At 33.7% G+C, this 20,125-nt stretch overlaps 1 protein-coding gene and 1 non-coding gene across 3 annotated transcripts in view; one reads left to right on the top strand and one right to left on the bottom strand.

The window, feature by feature from the left end:
- The window catches only part of SRP54 (signal recognition particle 54), a 39,904-nt gene that overhangs the window by 10,843 nt on the left and 8,936 nt on the right, over positions 1-20,125 (bottom strand). For both annotated transcript variants that reach the window (XM_045848522.1, XM_045848521.1), the window contains 10 exons: positions 18,066-18,176; positions 15,893-15,984; positions 14,856-14,940; positions 10,495-10,599; positions 9,651-9,717; positions 9,512-9,569; positions 5,041-5,191; positions 3,611-3,759; positions 3,272-3,372; positions 2,713-2,799 (listed from right to left, as the gene is read on the bottom strand). In XM_045848522.1, coding sequence (XP_045704478.1) covers positions 2,713-2,799; positions 3,272-3,372; positions 3,611-3,759; positions 5,041-5,191; positions 9,512-9,569; positions 9,651-9,717; positions 10,495-10,599; positions 14,856-14,940; positions 15,893-15,984; positions 18,066-18,143 — 973 coding nt within the window. In that variant the 5' untranslated portion in view covers positions 18,144-18,176. The remainder of the gene's footprint in view (positions 1-2,712; positions 2,800-3,271; positions 3,373-3,610; positions 3,760-5,040; positions 5,192-9,511; positions 9,570-9,650; positions 9,718-10,494; positions 10,600-14,855; positions 14,941-15,892; positions 15,985-18,065; positions 18,177-20,125) is intronic.
- LOC123825357 lies at positions 12,999-13,132 on the top strand. The gene has a single exon (XR_006786894.1). It is a non-coding gene; the product is annotated as a small nucleolar RNA SNORA13 (small nucleolar RNA).

Below are 20,125 nucleotides of genomic sequence, written 5' to 3'. Positions count from 1 at the left end.
CTTATATGTGGAATTTAATGAACAAAACAGATAAAGATGTGGAACAAGCAGGACTTTCATATATTGCTGGTGAGAATGTAAAATGGCAAACACTTTAGATGATTATTTGGAGTTTTTTAAACAGCTTAGAAGTCTATAAACTGGAAAATGGGTAGACTGTGGATGACATACTTACTACTCAGAAATAAAAGAACAGGTTACAAGTAAGTACAACTACATGAATTAATATAAAAATATTATCCTGAGTCAAAGAAATCATATAGGAAAAAAAGGATGTATTCTAGGATTAAAAAAGGATGTATTATAGGAATCTAGGATTCCTATAATATAGGAATCTAGGATTCCTGTAATATGCTTTACTGGGAAGGGGAATAATTTTTCTAGAGTAATGGAAATGTTTTATGATGGAGCATGGATTATTGAACATTTGTCAAAAGTGATGAAATAATATCCTTACAACCAGAGCATTTAATCACATGCAACTTAACTTCAACTAAAAAACTGAACTAACAAGATAAAGGAGAAAAAGTGCTTTCTATTTATGTCCTAAAGATACAAATGGAAAAGGTGTTTGGTTTTAGGCATTCTGAATTTGAAGTGGCAGTACAATACCTTAAAAAGAAATGTTATAGCAGGCAGCTAAAAGTGCAGAATGAAATAGCGGTAGAGAAGGTTAAGGCTGAAATACTTACTTGGCCATTATAGAGATGTGACAATTGAAGCTGTGATAATATAGGAAACCTGTCATGGCACCCAAATGAAGAGTTTGAAAATAGAAAAAGCAGATAACACTGTTAAATATTGGGAACCAAGGAAAAAGAAAGGTCACTTGCAAATTAGAAGGCCCTTAGTGACCTCAGAGTTGAATAGAATATTAACAGTAGAAGCAAAATATGGAGAGACATAAGGAATGACCCAGGGCTCAGAAAGCAGACTGACTAGGAATATATTATCCAGTTTAGTGTGGTAGCGAAAGCAGTGGTAAGGCTAGTTAGATAGTGGAAAGCAGGGAATTTCAGGCAATAAAGGATAGATTAATTCATTCAACAAATATTTACTAAAGATCTACTGAGTGCCAGAAACTGAGCTAGGTACTGTGAACATAAAAGATAGAAAACAGAACTGTGAAACCTCCCTTCATCTTCAAGCAGGGAAGACAGACATCAAATAATTGTGATGAATAATACAACAATTACAGAATGCAATGGAAATAAAGAGCAAAGGGTTCTTCTTAGCCTGAGAAGCAGGTAAAATGTCCCTGTAAGACCTTTCAGGTGAGACCTGAAGTGTGAGTAGGAGTTAGCCAGTTTGGCTGAGGAGAGGAGGGTAGAAGTAGAAAGAAGAGAGATACCTGTCTAATAGGCAATGTGCAAGGGCAAAGTCCCAGAGCTGAGACAGCAATATACCTTTGAGAAACCAAGAGAAACTCAGCCTGACTAGCACATGGAATGCTAAGAACCATGTCAAAACGTGACATGGAAGATGTGAGCTAGATGGCAGTCATTTAAACATTCAAAGAGCAATGGGAAGCTGCTGAAAAGATTTTAAGAAAGGCAGTAATGAAATCAGATTTGCATTCTGAAAGACCATTTTGGCTACAGTATAAAAAAATTGACTCAAGTGGAAAAGTACAAGAAGTTAGAAGATGTTAAAAGATTTAGAATAAACTAGGCAAAAGGTGAACTTTCATAGATGCAGAGGAGCTAGAGAGAAGGGGAGGTAATGGAGATAATTAGGGGGGACTAATTGAATGATGGGAAAAGGGATAGACTGAATGAGGAAGAGATCAGAGTCAATGACAACATCCAAGTTTATGACAGGCAAAAAGACAAATGAATTTACCATTCATTGATGATGACAATGGAGTGGGATGGGAAGGTAAGGACATGTTGAATTTGAACTATCTATAAAACATCCATGACTGGTCCAGTAAACACATAGATATGAGTAAGAGGTGTAGAGAAAGAAGATGGCCTAAAATGTTCCCTGAAAGACACCAACATTAAAGACAGAGGTAAATGACTAGGTACCTAATGAGATGAGTTAGAAGGAGCAAAAAGGCAAGATAGCATGTGACCATGGAAATTAAGAGTGATACCTCCTTGCATCACTCTATATACCATAACTATATATGGTATAGTTATACCATATATAACTATATGTTAGATTTAAGAACCTGAGCTCTTACTCACAATGATATACTTCTCTATTTCAATGTGAAGAAAATATGCTTGTGTATTTAATTTCATTCTTTTTTTGTTTTTATTGTTGACACTATTACAGATGTCCTCACACTTTGCTCACCTCCACCCAGCCCTACCCCCACCTCCCTTGGCCTTCACCACACTATTGTCTGTATCCATGGGCTATGCTTATCTTTTTTTTTTACATATTTTATCACATATTCATAATTTGTAAGTAGATTAAAAGAGAGTGTTCTAACTTTTAACCTGTTTTACTTCAAAGAACCCAATGAAAGTCTCAATTTTAACTTTAAGGAAATTGATTACAAGAAAAAACATAAAATGTATTTCATAATTACTCAGATGCCTGAGATTTAAAATGGTGTGCATATAAATCATCTAAAAATAAACATCTGAGGAACTGACTTTCATAATAGGCTTATCATTTCAAACAAAATAAAACTAACTTTATTAATAAGAAAATAAGAGAAGATATCTGAGATTAAATGCTTTTGGCTACTCATTATACCATGTTTCAACTTCTCTATAAGTGCTTCATTGTCATCCAACTTCAACTCGTTGACTTTATCTATCAGTCCTTCAATGTCGCCCATACCTGTAATATCCAAAAAAGTAGAATTAACAATAGTACACCTTGCTTTACATTACACAAAATGCATGTACACATGTAATAACCCTGTGAGACAGGCTCTGTTGTTTCTGTTTCCCTTTATAGGTGCGAAAACAAGCTGGAGAGGTTAAGTGACAAAGCCCAGGGTTTAATTCCATATTCCATGCTCTCTATAACACCTGGAGACACTACAGAAGTTTTACTGCCATTACCACTGCTATAACTACAACCACATATTTTTGTATTGTGCTCTAAAACTTTTCCAAAGAACTTGCCATCTAATAACCCATGTTACCACTCTAATCATCAGCCCTATTTGACAAATGAGGAAGATAAATCATGGAAGGAAATTATTTTCCTGAAGTAGTTAGTGAGAGGGCAGGATTACAATCCTAATCTGTCTTAAAGATCCACACTATTTCTTGGAGATTTGTATGTATCCCCCTAGCATACATACCAAGAAGTTTGCTAATGAAAGGCTGTGTTTTGAAAGGTTCAAAATCATCTATATGTTCCCCTGTACCAATGAAAATAATTGGACTTTTTGTGGCAGCAACTCTGCAAAAAGAAAACATAAAAGGAAGACAAATTTCTCACTTCTTTCAAAGCTAACTAGACAAAGGTACATAGCTCAAGTTTCTAGTAACTCCAAAATTTTGTTTCTATTTAAACTTCTTTTACAGATCATATTAGGTCCAATATCAGAACATATTTTAAATGATCAATATGAAAGCCATAAACACACCCACACCCACATAAGCTTAAGATATAGGACAAGAGCATCAATGATACTTACGCACTGAGTGCACCACCTCCTTTTGCATGGCCATCAAGTTTTGTCACTATTACTGAGGCTACATCTACTTTATCTTTAAAAGCCTTAGCCTGGGCTTCACAAGCCTGCCCAATGGAGGCATCCATCACATAAACAATGTTATCAGGTTGCTAGAAAATAAAAATATAAAGTATACATATTTTTACTGACCTTCAGCAATTTCATTATTAGAAGCTATGTAAAATATTTATTATAATTACTCATTCCATTAACAAATATTTATTGAGGGAGTACTATGTATTAGGCACCATTTAATAAGAAAATCCTTCTCCTCATCAGACTTACATTCTAGTCAGAGGAAGCTGATAATAAATAGACAATATTTCAAGTGTACATAACAATTAAAATGGGATAAAGAATATCAGTTTTGAGGTGTCGGAGACTTCTTTAGTTACAGTAGTCAAAGAAGGCCTCTCTAGAGGTATCATTTGAGCCAAGGCATACATAAACAGAAAGAAGTTATACAAAGACCTGGAAGAATCACATTCTTGGCAAAGAGAAAAGCAAAAGTAAATCAGAGAGAAATAAAAAGTAGAAGCATACACAGAAACCAAAGTGAATACAATAGAGGTGAGGCTATTTCCCTTAGTTTGATCAACTACGTCAAAATAATAGCACAGCTAAAAAGAAACTGACTAGCATTAACCATTAGCCAAAGAATTTCTGCCTCCACCCCAATGGCAAAACATTGGTTTATAATATGTGCTACAAATTAGCTATAAACTGCTCCTTCTTTTCAAGTTACTTCAATCACAATTTTGTTTTATTTATTTTTTAACAGATTTTTAAAAATTTACTTTTAGAGATGGGGAAGGGAGGGAGAAAGAGGAAGAGAAACATCAATGAGTGAGAGAAACATTAACCTCTCGCATGTCCCCAACCAGAGACCCAGCAGTAACCCAGAAATGTGCCTTGATGGGAAATCCAACTGGTGATCCCTCAGTTCGTGGTATGATGCCCAACCCACTAAGCCACGCCAGTCACAATTTTAATGAGACACTAAATGACGGTTAATATTTTTGAATGCTTCATTTTGAAAATCTTTGAAAATTCATCTTAAACTAAATGTTTCTAATTTAATGTAAATATTTATAGAAAGGAAATTCAACAGCCACCGAAGGTTAATTCTTAAATTTTTTTTGTTATGTTTTCTCATCCATGCTAATAAGATGAATGAGCTAGGAAATTATTTTTCTGATATTGGCTCATGAAAATTTTATACTTAATGTACAGAAGATTAAGTCCTTATCATAGAGATAAAAGTGCCCAAACAAAAATAAGTTACTTGGAATCTGTTTTACAGGCAAAAAATAATTTATATGGATCGTAAACTCAATCAGGTTTAAAATTAAGTTAACAGTCTTTATAATGTTAAATTGAAGCTTACTTACTATAGCATTAGCAACTTGAAGCATTTCTTCAAACAAAGAGTCTTCTTGTTTATGACGTCCACTTGTATCAACAATAATAATTTCAAAATTTTCATTTTTGAATTTCTCCACTCCTTCAGAGGCAATGATAACAGGATCCATTTCTGTGTAGCTATTTAACACAGACAAATGATTGAACAACCACAACACAAAATTTCCAAATACTAGCAATTTGGAAATTTTTAGTATACTTTTAATCTGTTCTGGAAAAGTCATAATGATCTCAATTTCAGTTTAGAAGAATAAACTCTAATAAATATTAAATATAGCAATTTGCTCGATGGTCCCCAACTTTTTTGGCACCAGGGACAGGTTTTGTGAAAGACTGGAGGCGGAGGGACAAGAAGCGGAGCTCGGGTGAGCTTTGGGGGTTGGGGACTCTTGAATTTACTTCTAGATCAGCATAAAGGAGTATCCAATTTCTCAATTACAAAATCCTGTATGATTCTGCTGCATGACTTTTCTGAGTTGTGTTTTCTTTCATTTTTTTGATCCAGTAATTGAACTTATGTTACTTTGTGTTTCACACATGTCCTTTAGTATAGTAATTGAATTTGCGTTACCTAGGGTTTCACACATGCTTTTCCATTCAACATCCTTTTGTAAGCATTACAAAAACCATTAAATGTTCCTGTAAAACATGACTTCTGGGCTATACAGCATTCCATCAGATGGCTATGCTATCATTTATTAAATAAATGCCTTATTATAGGCTATTTAAGGTCTTTCCAATTTCTTGTTATTAAAAATACAGCCGATATGAGAAATACAGTAGTGCTGTTTCTTTGAAATTGTTATGACACATTTCTACAGGCTGAACTTGGATCAAATGGTCTGATCATTTAGACTTTTGGTTTTTAAAATGAAAATGTCTTCCACAAAGTTTAATTTCATTCCTATTTCATTATACTTTCACAATCCTCAAAAATTGATTAGTGGCAACTTTTTATACATATAGATACTGTCAGGTGAAAAGATAGATAATGTAAAGAAAAAGTTTTCCCCCAAAATTAACAATATAAATTTGGTAGAAATATACTTAATAAGAATATGTGTGAGATTTAATTGAAGAAAGTTACTGGTATGGACATAAAATTTTTTTTAAGATTTTATTTATTTTTTAGAGAGAGGGGAAGGAGGGAGAAAGAGAGGGAGAGAAACATCAATTTGTAGAGGGTTACCCCTTGCTCACCCCCTACTGGGGACCTGGCCTGCAACCCAGGCATGTGTCCTGACTGGGAATCGAACCAGTGACCTTGTGCTTCGCAGGCAGGTTTTCAATCCACTGAGCCACACCAGCCAGGGCCAGGACATAAAATTTTTTTTAACAAAAAAAGGTTCCTAAATGGAACTACACAAACACAGCAAAGATGTCAGTTCTACCTTGAATTAATTGATTTCAAGGTAGTTCCAATCAAAATCTTGGGAAGACTTTTTCTTTTTTAAAACTTAATAAAGAATTATAAAATCTATTCAGGGAAATAAGCTGGTGAGAATAGGCCAGAAAATGTCAAAAGAGAAGATATAGACTAGTTATGACCATGTACTTTAAATGTAAGATCCAATTAAAATTTATAATTGTGCAAAGAAATATGATCAAAGATGTTAATAAGAAGGAAGTTGATTAAATACATACACGCATACAAAGAAATACAATGTCATAAAAAAGAATTATCTTAAACAGTATAGTTTGTGACAGAGTTATTAAGATCCCATTTTTTGCCTTGGCTCGTGGAGCTCAGTGGACTGAGCACAGGTTGCAAACCAAAGGGTTGCTGGTTTGACTCCCAGTCAGGGCACATGCCTAAGTTGCAGGCCAGGTCCCCAAGTAGAAGGCATGCACTAGAGGCAGCCACACATTGATGTTTCTCTCCCTCTCTTTCCTAAAAGTAAATAAATAAAATCTTTTTTTAAAAAATCCCATTTTTTAGTAATTGTTTTGATGGAGTATAACACACATAGAAAAGTTGCACAAATGATCAACTCAATGAATTTTCCTTTCAGTTTGCAGGCTGGTGCTCAAATCCACTGAGCCACACCAGCTAGGGCTCTAGTCAATGAATTTTCACAAAGCAAACACACCCAGATCAAGAAACAACAACCAGCACCTCACTCCATCACTATTTTGTCAATAAGATCCCCTTTTTAATCAACTCTATATTGGTATATCCACATATAATAAAATGCACTATTTTAAATGTTCATTTGGATGAGTTAGACAAATTTATATAACCCATATAATCACTATCACAGTAATTGAAGTACAAAGCACTGTAAGATTCCATTTCAATTTAAAACCATCTATTGCCCTGGCTGATGTGGCTCAGTTGGTTAGAGGGTCATCCCATAAACCCAGAAGTTGTGAGTTCAATTCCCCATCAGAGCACATGCTTGGGTTCAGTCCTGGGTTGGGGAACGTGAGAGAGGCAAAACCAATACATGTTTCTCTCTTCCTCTCTCTCCCTCCCTTCCCTTCTCTCTAAAAGAAAAAAAAAAGAAAAGAAAATAAAGTGATCTATTTATCTAACTATATCTGTGTATTCATTTGTATAGCCACTGAAAACAAGCACAGATGGACAAGCTAAACACTGATAACTGGGCAGTGAAACTGTTAGTACTTGCACTTCTTTCATTTAAAACTTTTGATTAAAATAGTGTTTTTTTAAAAAACAGGAAAAATTATGTAACAGTTCTGTATCTACTACCTCCCCCCACCAAAGGTTATATATATATTTAATATTGCACATATAATTCAAGTTCTTCCCCAGTCCCATTCCCTTCAGCCCTCCATGAGGAAACAAAGCTCACTAATACTTGAGTCCATATGTCATATGTTTTTTTAAGTTAAATGAATAAAGGAGAGATTATTTAATAAATGGTATTGAGAATACTGGTTAAGAATTAATGCTCTGGTTTTGGCCAAAAGTTCAAGTACTTATCAACTATATTGTATCACTTGCAAATTTTGAATCTGACAGATATAACTGTTTATTATCCCATGATTTTCAAATCTATTATTAGAAACAGTTCTTATCCTAAAAACAAAATTCCTAACATTATTCTTTAATATATCTCTTCAAAATTATCATAAAATGTAACTAAAAGAAAAAACCTTTAATGAAGAACATATAGCCAAAGTTCACTAAGTTCAGGTTTTTGGTCGGCCATAAAGGAGAAGAAAATGACTAACAAAATGTCATCTATTTAATTACTTCAAATTTTAGCTTCTTTAAACTTTCTTTCTGAGGGTAAAATAAACCATTTACTTTAATAAAGTTAAGAAAAGTGCTATTTCCTTAAACAAGTCCTTCTATATTCAATCTAGATTCATTTTTTTTCCCATTACTATTTATCCTCTTGATCTCCCACCCACCCCCATAATCACCACACTAGTATCCATGGACATCAGTCCTTATTCCTTTTTGCTGTATCCCTCCACCCTCTAACCCTCCCAGAGTTGTCAGCATGCTCTCTATCTATGAGTCTGTATCTATTTTGCTTGACAGTCAGTGAATATGAGTAAAATCATACAGCATTTGTCTTTCTCTGACTGGCTTATCTCATGTAGCATAATATTCTCCAAGTCCATCCATACTGTCACAAAGGGTAACATTTTCTTTTTTACAGCTGAATAGTATTCCATAGTCCCTTTATCCACTCATCTACTGATGGACACTTGGGAGGCTTCCATATCTTGAGGACTCATTTCTTTTCTTTTTAAAAAGATTTTATTTATTTATTTTTAGAAAGAAGGGAAAGGAGGGAGAAAGAGAGGAAGAGAAACATCAATATGTGGTTGCCTCTCAGGTGTCCCCTACTAGGGACACAGCCTGCAACCCAGGCATGTGCCTTGACTGGGAATCGAACCCACGACCCTTTGCTTCGCAGGCCTGTGCTCAATCCACTAAGCTACACCAGCCAGGGCTTGAGGACTCATTTCTTTTAATTAATCATTATAACATATGCAAACTACCTAACAGAATAGCAATGTATAAAAGGAACGAGAGCAATGATCAGAATACCTAAGATATCTGTAGATTATAAGCCATTTTAAGGTGATCAAACTTTTTAAAATGATATACTAAAGAAAGAGACAGAATAGAATTCACCACTGTATGTTTAATCAAGGAATGCTTCAGATAGGTCTTGACAGAAATAAAACGAATAGAGAAGCAGAAGGAGGTCAGAAGCATGCAAAGGCAGGATGATAAGCAGGCCAGGCAGAATTAAAAAGTAAACAATGTCAATTCTGATCTATCAGGCTGAATCAGAACAGTCATGTTATAATAAAAGTTAATATTATTAAATATATCCCAACTTTGTTCCAGAGAGGATTTATGTTTATAAATATAGATTATGTGACTAGATAGCATAAAATAGACAAGCTAAGGCACCTGAGTATCAAAATTAAAAAAAAAAAAAAAACACCTACCTTCCATAGAATGGAATTCTTGCTTTAGTAGCATTCTGTTTTAGTTGATCAAAAGCCCCTATGAGATAAAGAGTTAATGAGCCCTCAAATTTAAAAATAAAAATTACAGAAAACAAATCTTCAAATTTCAACACATTACCTGCTCTGAATGTGTCTGCACATATCAAACAGGTCTTCCAACCTTTCCTCTGGTAATAATAAGCTAACTGGAAAAGGGAGATTAAAAATATATAATATCAATAAATATAAAGTATTATATACTTTTTTGTTTATCCTTGTTATTTAGGAAGAAAGTAAAACTACTCATATTCTCCTAAGAGTAGTAGTATTAAATTTTGAATACAGCAAATTTCCTAATACATAGTTTAAATTTTAACTGCCATACAGTCACATTCAAAGGATATAAAATGATCAAGCAAAAAATGACTATAGTACAAAATGTTAACAACTATTAGTGTTAATTAAGTATAAATAATCACATAATCCTCTAAGAAATAATTCTTTGCCTTTTTCTAAACCATAACACGGTGAATGCTTGTGAAGCAAAATGTGGTAACAAAGTTAAGGCACCCAATTCTGGAGGAAAGGGTGGTATAATGAATTAAAAATTAGCATAAGGATAAGCAAAATAAAGATCTGTATTATGCTTGGTATGACACGGTGAAAAGGGAGTCTTGAGCCATCAGAGATAAGGTAAACTTTCCATTTTTTTCCTCTAAAAAACCATAGACTCAGCTCCTTTAAAGGACAGGAAGTCTTTCTGATAAAAGAAATAGCATAGTTATACTCAAGTCTATCATTCTTACAAGAGAGAGTGCAGGATTATTTTTTCCTATCCTACAGAAAGCTATACAAATACATACTAGATACATCAAGTAATACAAGACCATAAAGCAACAATACTATAAGACTGGCTTTAACATAAAATTTGATTTATACAAATATCTTCTCCACGACCTTATTTTAGAATTAAGTAAATTTACCTTTGAACATGTGGTAGTTTTACCACTCCCTTGCAATCCGACAAACATGATCACGTTCTGTTTTCCTTTAGTGGGTGTCCATGCTTTAACTCCAGGGTCTACAAGCTACATTCCAAAAATAAACAGAAAATCAGGTTAACATATGGTTGTATTCAAAACCCCTCTCTCTCTCTCCACAACTTTTAAATTGTAAAAATAATTTAAGGACATTTGGTATAAAAGGCAGCCATAACTCTACCATTCTAATATAACTATTTCCCTTTGTATACATATAGTGAAATTTAAGGACTTAAAATAATTCATTGTGCAAGCTTGTATTTCCAAACCAATCCAGAATAAGGATCTCAAAACACTTTTTCGAACAAAGCAGAATGTGAATAAAATGTGAGACCAAGTATGAGTCAAAGGAGCAATCTACATCAGCACTGCAGAAATATAAAAATATATGTAAAGGACACAAATGAATTTTTAAACTCCTAGTAATGGCATTTTAAAAACCAAAACAATTGATGCTAACTTTAATATTGTATTAAATTCAATACATCTAAAATGTTTACATTTCAACATATAGTTGAAATGTTTAAAAAATGAGATATTTTAATATTCCCTTTTCCTATACTAGGTCTTCAAATCTGTGTGTATTTTATACTTAAAGCACATTTTAATTTGGACTAGTCACATCACAAATGTGCCCAATGTGGCTAATGGCTACAATATTGAGACAGCACCTATCTTGATGTTTAATTTGACATGTTTATGTATGAACAAAATTACAAATTACACGTGAAGACTTTCCAGGTCAGTTAAATATCAAATTCTCCAAAGCCAAAGATCTACTGTTGTATAAATTCATTATATTTAGAGGGTTAGTAAAAAATTTTATAAGCTCAGTGGAAAACTAACATTCACATATGAACAGTTCTCAAAATAACAAACTGACTCATTTACAAGTCAGTTGTTTGAAGCTGGAAACATGTATCTCCATGTAATAATAAAGCCATAGTAATAGTTAATGTCCTAGAGCAGAGGCTGGCAAACTATGTGTATAAAAAGTTTTATTGGAACACAGCCACGCCCATTCATTTTACTGCTCTTGTGCTACAACAGCAGACCTGAGCTGCAACAGAAATAGCCCATAAAACCTCATCTAGTTCTTAAGAGGAAGTTTGCCCAGCCCATGCTAAAGGATACCATAAAAGCTGCATAACCCATATTATACCTGAGTTTTGAGGAAAGCCATGTGAAGAGAAGGGAGAAAAATAACACACATTTAGCCATCTCTTTCTCAGGCACAGACCTAGCCTTAAGAGAAATTCTGAAATATCCAAAATCTATCTTCAACTTAAATCTAAGTCCCTCGCCGGGTACCTCAGTTAGAGCATCATCCCAATACACCAAGGTTGCAGGTTTGATATCCAATCAGGGTACATACAAGAAGCAATCAATGAATGCATAAAAACATGGGATAACAAATCAATGTTCCCCTTCTCTCCCCCTTCCTCTCTCTAAAATTAATAAATAAACATTTCAATAAAAAACAAATCCACACCCTTTCTTTCTAGATCCTTTCAGAACACTGATGCTACCCTACATTTACATTCTCTATATCTCATGGCCAAAAAAAGCTCTCTATGAACTTACTACATGAATTATTATTTTATAAATCTACTCTTCCAGCTGCACCTTATAGTAGCAGTACTGAACTTTTTAGTCTAAGGATTCCTTTATAATCATGGTAGTTTGTAAAGGTTAGCTACAATGTGGAGTCTGAAACCATATAAACTGTCATACTCTAGTACAGTGATTTTCAACATTTTTCACCTCATGGCACACATAAACTAATTACTAAAATTTTGTGGCACACCAAAAAATGTATTTTTTGCTGATATGACAAAAAATAGGTATAAATTTTATTCATTCACACCAGATGGCTAGTGTTGTGTTGGCTGTTATCATTTTTTATTTGACAATCTAAAGGAAAGAGGTCAGTGCCCCTGACTAAATAGTCAGGCATTGCATGTTTTAAAAATTCTTGCCCCACAGTGGTTGAAAAATTCCTGCTCTATTACATTAAAATCTGTTATTATATCTTGTACTTTGCATGGATCTTATACTGGTGCATGATTTTCTAACTTCATACATTAGTCATTTTGAAAATATTGGGGTTTGCATTCACTATAAAACATCAAATGATTTTATTTATTAATATCAATACTGATCTCACCAGAAAAGTAAATATTAGGACACTGTCAAATTCATGGTAGAGATATAAATTCCTAGTTTTTACTTGAAAGCTTGAATTTTATCACTGGCCATAATATTGTTAGTTATCTATCCCTAAAATGACTGGCTCACTTTATTTACTTAGGAGAAAATATCTGCCAAATGTCCAAGTCTGAATAGCCACAGATCACCTGTCTTTTGTTAGTTCACATAAAAATGATAATCTAGAAAAAAAAGTGGCTTACAATCAACGATTCATGTGCTTTCAAAACAATCATCACTGCCTTTGTGTTGCCCGTTCACTTTTGGAAACTAGTGAATGTAGTGTTAAGAAAGGCGTAAACTAAACACTTTGCAGCCCTTTCCTGCCCTTGAAGATGGTGTCTTTGGTGTAGGTGCTGCATAAGTAACAATGTAAAACAAAACAAAACAAAAAAAAAAACATCAAATTTCAGTGTGCAGCAAAAGGGCTTTATATGTATTTCCCCTTTCATTACACAAAATCTTATAAAGACATGTATACTCAAGGGTCAAGGTTTAATACAACTAATAATTTTTATTGCTCCATCAAGGACATTCTTTTTTTTTTTGAATTTTTTTTTAATTGATTGATTTTAGAGGGAGAGAGAGAGAGGAAAAAAAAAACATCAATTTTTGTTCCACTTATGCATTCATTGGTTGATTCTTGCATGTGCTCTGACCAGGGGTCAAACCCACAACCTTGGCATATCAGGACAATGTTCTAACCAACTGAGTAACCTGCCAGGGCCATCAAAGACATTCTTAAATGAAACTGGTATTTTTTATTTTTTATTTTTTATTTTTACTGCAAGTAGGTAGTAAAGAGTACAATGACAACCAGTATAGTTTGGTACCACTGCTTTGATTCATCCTAAGGAATTTTACCTACAATTGCTTTTGTACCATCAGTGCAAATATCAATACAGTAAAAGAAACAAAAAAGGCAAATAATGTCTTAGTGTTATTGTGAAAACAATTCAACCTTACTTTGTACAACACTGCTCTGGACCATAAGCTTCTGTGTATAAAGACAAGTCTTACTCATCTGTGTTATCAGCAGCATTTGGCACACTGCCTGGAATAAGGCAGATACTCAATAAATGCTTCTTAATGAAGCACTTGATGCTCCAGAATTGCCTACAGATGCCAATCCCTAAAAATAACAATTTTTCCTCACCCATGCTCACCTCTGGTGCTGGATGAAAAGTCCTACACAATTTGGAAATGAGACCTGTGTCTGCCACTTTCTAGCTATCTCATTTTTCTCAACTGCAAACTGAGAAGTATGACTAGATAAATTCTCTGATCCCTTTCTGCTCCAAATTTCCTTAGCCATTAACTAGTCTACAGAACTAAACTGAAGTGGCATAACCATCTGAGATAACTAGACTCTTACGTACTAGACTCTTAAGTACTAATCAGCTATGCAGGAACCAAAAGAGTAAATGAAATTAATCATGCAACATAGGGAAAAATATTAGGTGACCACTAGCAAACATCTGTTGCTCTTAAAAAAAAACAAGTTTTTTAGTTCCTTCTTTTTTCTCCCCCACCAGTAGACCCATTTATATTTTTTAAAGCTCTAAGATTTTCACCATAATTTTCATGACAGCAGCTGCAATATCAGTTCTAAGGTGAGACAGGGTAATAATATTGATTACATAGGTTATATTTACTACATGCAAAACAAAATTTCACTAATTCAAAATTTCTCATAATCTAGGCAAGAGTTAGGATATTTGGTCTTTTCAAAGGAAATTCTGTACAAAATGAACAATGTTGAAAAGAACATTCACCCAGGGTGACTTTCTATACAAAAGCAAGTCCTTCGATAGGTAAAACTTGGTATTAACTTTTTGGAACACGGCTTTGGCATTTTTTTTACAGCAACAGTGCTGGCTTTCATACCTGTACTCACAATTTTATATTCAGAAAAGTTTATAATAAAAAATAAGCCACTTTAGAAAAGTTAATAATCCTCAATATTTTTAATATTGATGAATAGTCTATAAAAACAGAAAAAAGTTTTCTGAGATAGTATTTCTGTTTGTAGTGCTAATGTATTTTTAGCCATTGAGTCTATAGAAAAATGTAGTGGAGTCTTGATATACTTTTACCTTCACAAGTTCTTTAAATACAGCATGCTGAATCATTTTTCTTTTGTTAAGACCAGATGCCATCTCCTCCAGATCAATAGCAGACCTTCATGATGATGGTATTTGGAGGTAAGAGGGAGAAAAGCCAGTTAACAGACTCTAAAAAAGAAGTTTCTGCCCAAAAGAATGTGGAACCGTTCAATCATTCATATTAAGAGCCTTCTAATTAACATGCATATAATTACTACAAATTCAAAAGCCTGTATCATAAAGAATTTACCATGAAATATTAGATGCAATACTTTGGTTAGTTTTGCAAGGCTCTTTTTTGGGGGGCAATGGGTGTGGAACGTAAATATTAATTTGTCTTCACATCACTGCAAAGTATTAATTTTATTTATTTTTCTTGCAGCTTATCTACTTAGATACCTTTACACCTAGCAGAAAATGAGATTAATTTCTCTCCTACATGTTTAAATGCTAGTAGCTCTACATATCCAGTCTGATAGCATGAAAAGGAAGGACAGCCTGAGTGTGACAAGGGCTAGGATTCAGGCAGTTAACTGAATTGCCTACATTTTTCTCAGTGCCCTGCCCCAGTGCCCCTCCCAATGAACACAAAAACTGAGGCCATACATTACTCCTTCATTCAAATATGGACAAAGAAACCAAAAGGGAAACAAGAGAGAAGACAATTCTCCAATATAATCAGGAGACCAATTAATGCCATCTTGAGTTTGAAGAAGATAAAATGGCACCACTTTTCTTCAAAGAATCTAAATCGTTAAAAAGCTTTTATAATAAAATAAATAAAATACTATACAGTATATGATTGAACCTATCCAAATACAGTAGTAAAATGGAAAGAAATCCATAATGAAATGAAAGCCATGTGTAGCTTATTTTTTGAACAATCATTACGAAAACATACTATACACACAATTTCCTAACATATAAGTTTGATTCTTTGCCAGCGCTGTATGGCAGAAACATTTCATGATACATCAGACTTTTCAAGTTAGCTCTTCATCTCAGTAAACTAAATTAATTAAACTTACTTTACATTTTCTCTTAGTTGTTTCACTAGTTTAATATTAACATCTGCTTCCAACAATGCTGTACATACTTCTTTTAGCATAGCATTTAATACCTGCAAATAAATAATAAAAATTTAAAATACTCAGCGTTATCACTCAATCATGTAAAACAATAGTTGATCAGTCATCATATACTACCATAGCTTAATAAAAACAACATTACACTATTGGGGGAACAAAAAGTTTTTGTTAGAGAGATCATCTTATTAAATGTTAAGTCATTTTGTCAAAATAAGACATTCATTTAGTTTTATTTAAGTAGGTATTAATTACAATTTTATTCATATGGTAAAGTAATAATAAAGACAATATACAAGCCAAAGAAAGTTACTACACAATAGTGCTGCCATTGAAGTTTCCTATGTCACTGAACATCTCCTATTGCTTATATATAACACTTTATCTTCACAATAGCTGCTTAACTGGCCTAACATGGAGGAAAATGTAACAAAAGAAAATGATCTAGTCTGACCTAACCGTTTTACTATTTCCATTTAGAGCAGAGGAACAAAGTAAAAAGAAAATGCTCTTCCACTAATAACTCACTATCATAACACATGTGATTGAGTGGCAAGGCATTGTGATGAAAAAATCAGAAACTATAGTCTTAAGAAAAGATGAGGCTTTTGCTGCTATGTAAATAAGTGTTTATACACTAGCTCCATGAGGGCAGGGATTTTAGTCTATTTTGTTCACTGCTATATTCCTCATGCCAGCAAAAATGTAGGCTCTTAAATACTTCTTGAATGAACTCTCATCTTCGGCTTCCTATGTCCTAAGAGGTTTATCAGATTTCTGTATCCCTCATTAAAGGGATCTGATAAAAATGGAGCTGATCTTTCATTAGAGGGATTTCTTCTTGTTAACTCCCTAGCAGCATAGTATGAAGAACAGAAAAGCTACCAATTCAAGCAATAGCTATTATTCTACCTCCCACCAACACTCTTCTTCCTACTTTCTTTTTTCTCTACAATAAACACAAAGCTGTTATTTGATTTATTCTGAGTTCCAAAGATTAAACAGTGGTTTAAGTTATCATTTATTATTTAATAATCATTATTAGAAAAAGCCCTGGGTGAAGAATTAGAGAAAAGATTATAATCCTGGTTTTTCCAATAAATAAACATGTGAAACTGGCTTTCTACTGCTATTAAATGAGAGGCTAAACTAGCTAAGCTCAAAGATGGTTTCAAAATTATTTAATAGCACTCAATTACTGTGTTGATATCAAATTTAACATTAGAATTTTTTCAAACCTCCACATTAGAAAGCACTTTTTAAGAAACTGTTGACACTATTATAGATGTCCTCCATGTTCCCCCACCCCCCGAAAGTAGTTTTTACCTATTATTTACTTTGATTCTTAAAACCATCTTGTAAGGTAAGTGCTATTTTCTCATTTCATATATTAAGGAATCTGAAGTTGACTTGCCCAAATTTCTATCACAGCTACTAAGTACGATGCTAAACAAGGTCTTCCAAAACCAAGTTCAGTAGTTTTTCATTGGTACCACAATATATATAATTTATTCTCATGGATTATAATCACCTTTTTTTGACTGACAAACCATAAAATACAATGTCTGGGGAAAAATGGGTGAAAGAAAAATCTTAAAACAACAAAGCCAGGAAGAAGAATATTTCAGATACCATACAATGAATCAGCTTACAAAATCTCCAAAAATTGAACGAAGACTTCAGAGAAAATAAATCAAAGTAGCTAAGATGAAAATATTAGCCTTATATAAGAATGCTAAAGAAAAGCCAAGGAGAAAAGGTCAGGTACACACATGCCTAGCCAAGATGAAAGAGGCAGGATACTGAAATTTTAGGCCTATGTCAAGATAAAAAGCAAGAGTATACTTATAGATCTATGCTGTTTTCAAGATATAAAATGTATGTATTTTTACATGTAAGTTAAGATTTTGTTCCATTGTAATTCTTTAGAAAGTTGAAATTAATAGTAAGATAATCAACTCTCAATTAAAAAAACACTAGTATATCCACTTTAGGATTTTATCTACACATATTAAATCAACATCAAGATAAACATAAATACAGAGGTTACTAATAATCCATTTCCCCAATGCTAGTGATGATGTGCAGTAATATATATTTCACAAATTTTACATACCTCTTCATTGATAATGGTGGCATTGCTCAAAGAGCGTAATGCTGATGTTATTTTTCTTCCAAGGTCTGCTAGTACCATCTTGAAGGTTTTGAGACGTGATTACAAGGAAATCTAGGAAGAAAAAAAATTAAATAAAAACATTTGAAAATAATCAATACCAGTTCCCACAATTGTAGACTTCTAAAGAAAAGTACTTAAGTTCAAATTAAGGTATCTAATGTATAACTTCAACATCTATAGCTTCAACCTGCAGCTTTAACACAATCAGGTCGAAAGCTAAAGCGGCCACTTGGTTATGATGCCTTCTGTTTGAACACCTAATTGGAATATTCTATATGAATCAATATATTCAATATGTCAGATAAAATGTTTTGCTTAAAACTGAATCTGTTCTCATTTTGGACACACTTGTGAGTATGAGTAACCGATGTATTGTATACATCTTTAAATGAAAAGAAAGGAAAAAGGAAAAGAAAGAAAGAAAAAGGTAAATTCTCCCCTCAGGTATATTGTCTAATTTAGTAAATTGAAGGACTTTTTTCCCCAATTATTTTGATTCATGATCTAAGCAAAACAAACAAACAAATCAACAAACCCATTCACAAAACAAAAGTTTTATTTAATAAATCATTTAGACTCACAGGGGTATTCAGCCTGTAGCCCACTGGTCACATGTGGCCCAGGATGGCTATGAATGAGGTCCAACACAAAAGTATAAATTTACTTAAAACATTATGAGATTTTTTTCTGTGTGATTATTTGTTGCAATGTATTTAATGTGTGGCCCAAAACAGCTCTTCTTCCAGCGTGGCCCAGAGATGCCAAAAGGTTGGACACCCCTGAGAATTTTCACACACATTGTATTATCTCATTTTATTCTTCTAACAATCAAGAGAAGTGGCATATTATTAATCTCCCTATTTTAAAGCTGTTCTTGACTCCCCAAATCTAAGCCAAGATAACCTCAAAGGTTTCTTCCAGCTCTAAAATATTATGGTTTTATAAAGTGTGTAGACATACCTACTACATGTTAAATCAGGATGCAAAGACTCATGGATGGTAAACAAGTAAATATGACTTGCAGTCCCTGCTCTCAAGTTGCTTATTTCCTAGCTGGCAAGATAAGGAACATATATTAACAGCAAAATAAAATATTGAGAGAATTCCTCTTGCCTGACTGTCTTTGAACAGGGATATCAGCCTTTTCCTGCCTTCAAACTCAAAATGAAACATCAGTCTTTCTTAGGTCTGAAGCCTGCTAGCCTTCAAACTGGAACTGCACCACTGCTCGGCTCTCCTGAGTCCCATCTTGTTGGAGCACCCTGTGGATCTTGGGACCGTCAGCCTCCATGATCACATGAGCCAATTCCTTACAATAAATCTCTTTTTATATGTGTGTATAAACATATACATATCCCCTACTGGGTCTGTTTCTAGGGAGAATCTTGACTAATACCAGGAAAGTACTAGTTCAAAGCTAGCAATAAAAATTTATGGTCAACTACCAATGATTATTTCTGTAATAATTCAAAAGAAGGAAAAACAGGCTCAAGTAAACAGAATAGGCTTTATTTAGAGGGTTGAATATGAATTTGGTCTTGAAATATGGGTAGAATTTGCATAGGTGGAGGAGAGAACAAAGGGAATTTGAAGAAGGTGAAGTGGCAGAAGCAAAAATGACATGGAAAAGCCTGACATGTACTTATACCTAATGTATGCACTGTCCTTATAGATTGAGTATTATTTGGGGGACAATAAATAAAACATTCTGGTCAGGACAGCAAGGTACATAGTTAGAAGGAAATACAGGTTGAAAAAAGCTCTAAAAACCAGATTAAGGAATATCAATTGTCCAACATAGCAACACTGGCAGAAAAGTTCATTGTTTTCAACAACTGTTTTGTTAACCCTTCCAAGCTAATCTAGTCTAATTTAGTAAACCAAGCTTATCATGACTAGGTCTTATCTACAGAGTATACAAGAGATTAAAAATAAGACAAATGGGAGGAAAGAAGAGCTGATTCATTGAGCACAGGGAAAGTGGAGAGATGAGGGAAGTC

The sequence above is a fragment of the Phyllostomus hastatus genome, unplaced genomic scaffold (genome assembly GCF_019186645.2).
Source record: "Phyllostomus hastatus isolate PE091 unplaced genomic scaffold, TTU_PhHast_1.1 phas_contig_62, whole genome shotgun sequence".
Lineage (NCBI taxonomy): Eukaryota > Metazoa > Chordata > Mammalia > Chiroptera > Phyllostomidae > Phyllostomus > Phyllostomus hastatus.
This window is presented reverse-complemented; position numbering and strand designations above follow the sequence as displayed.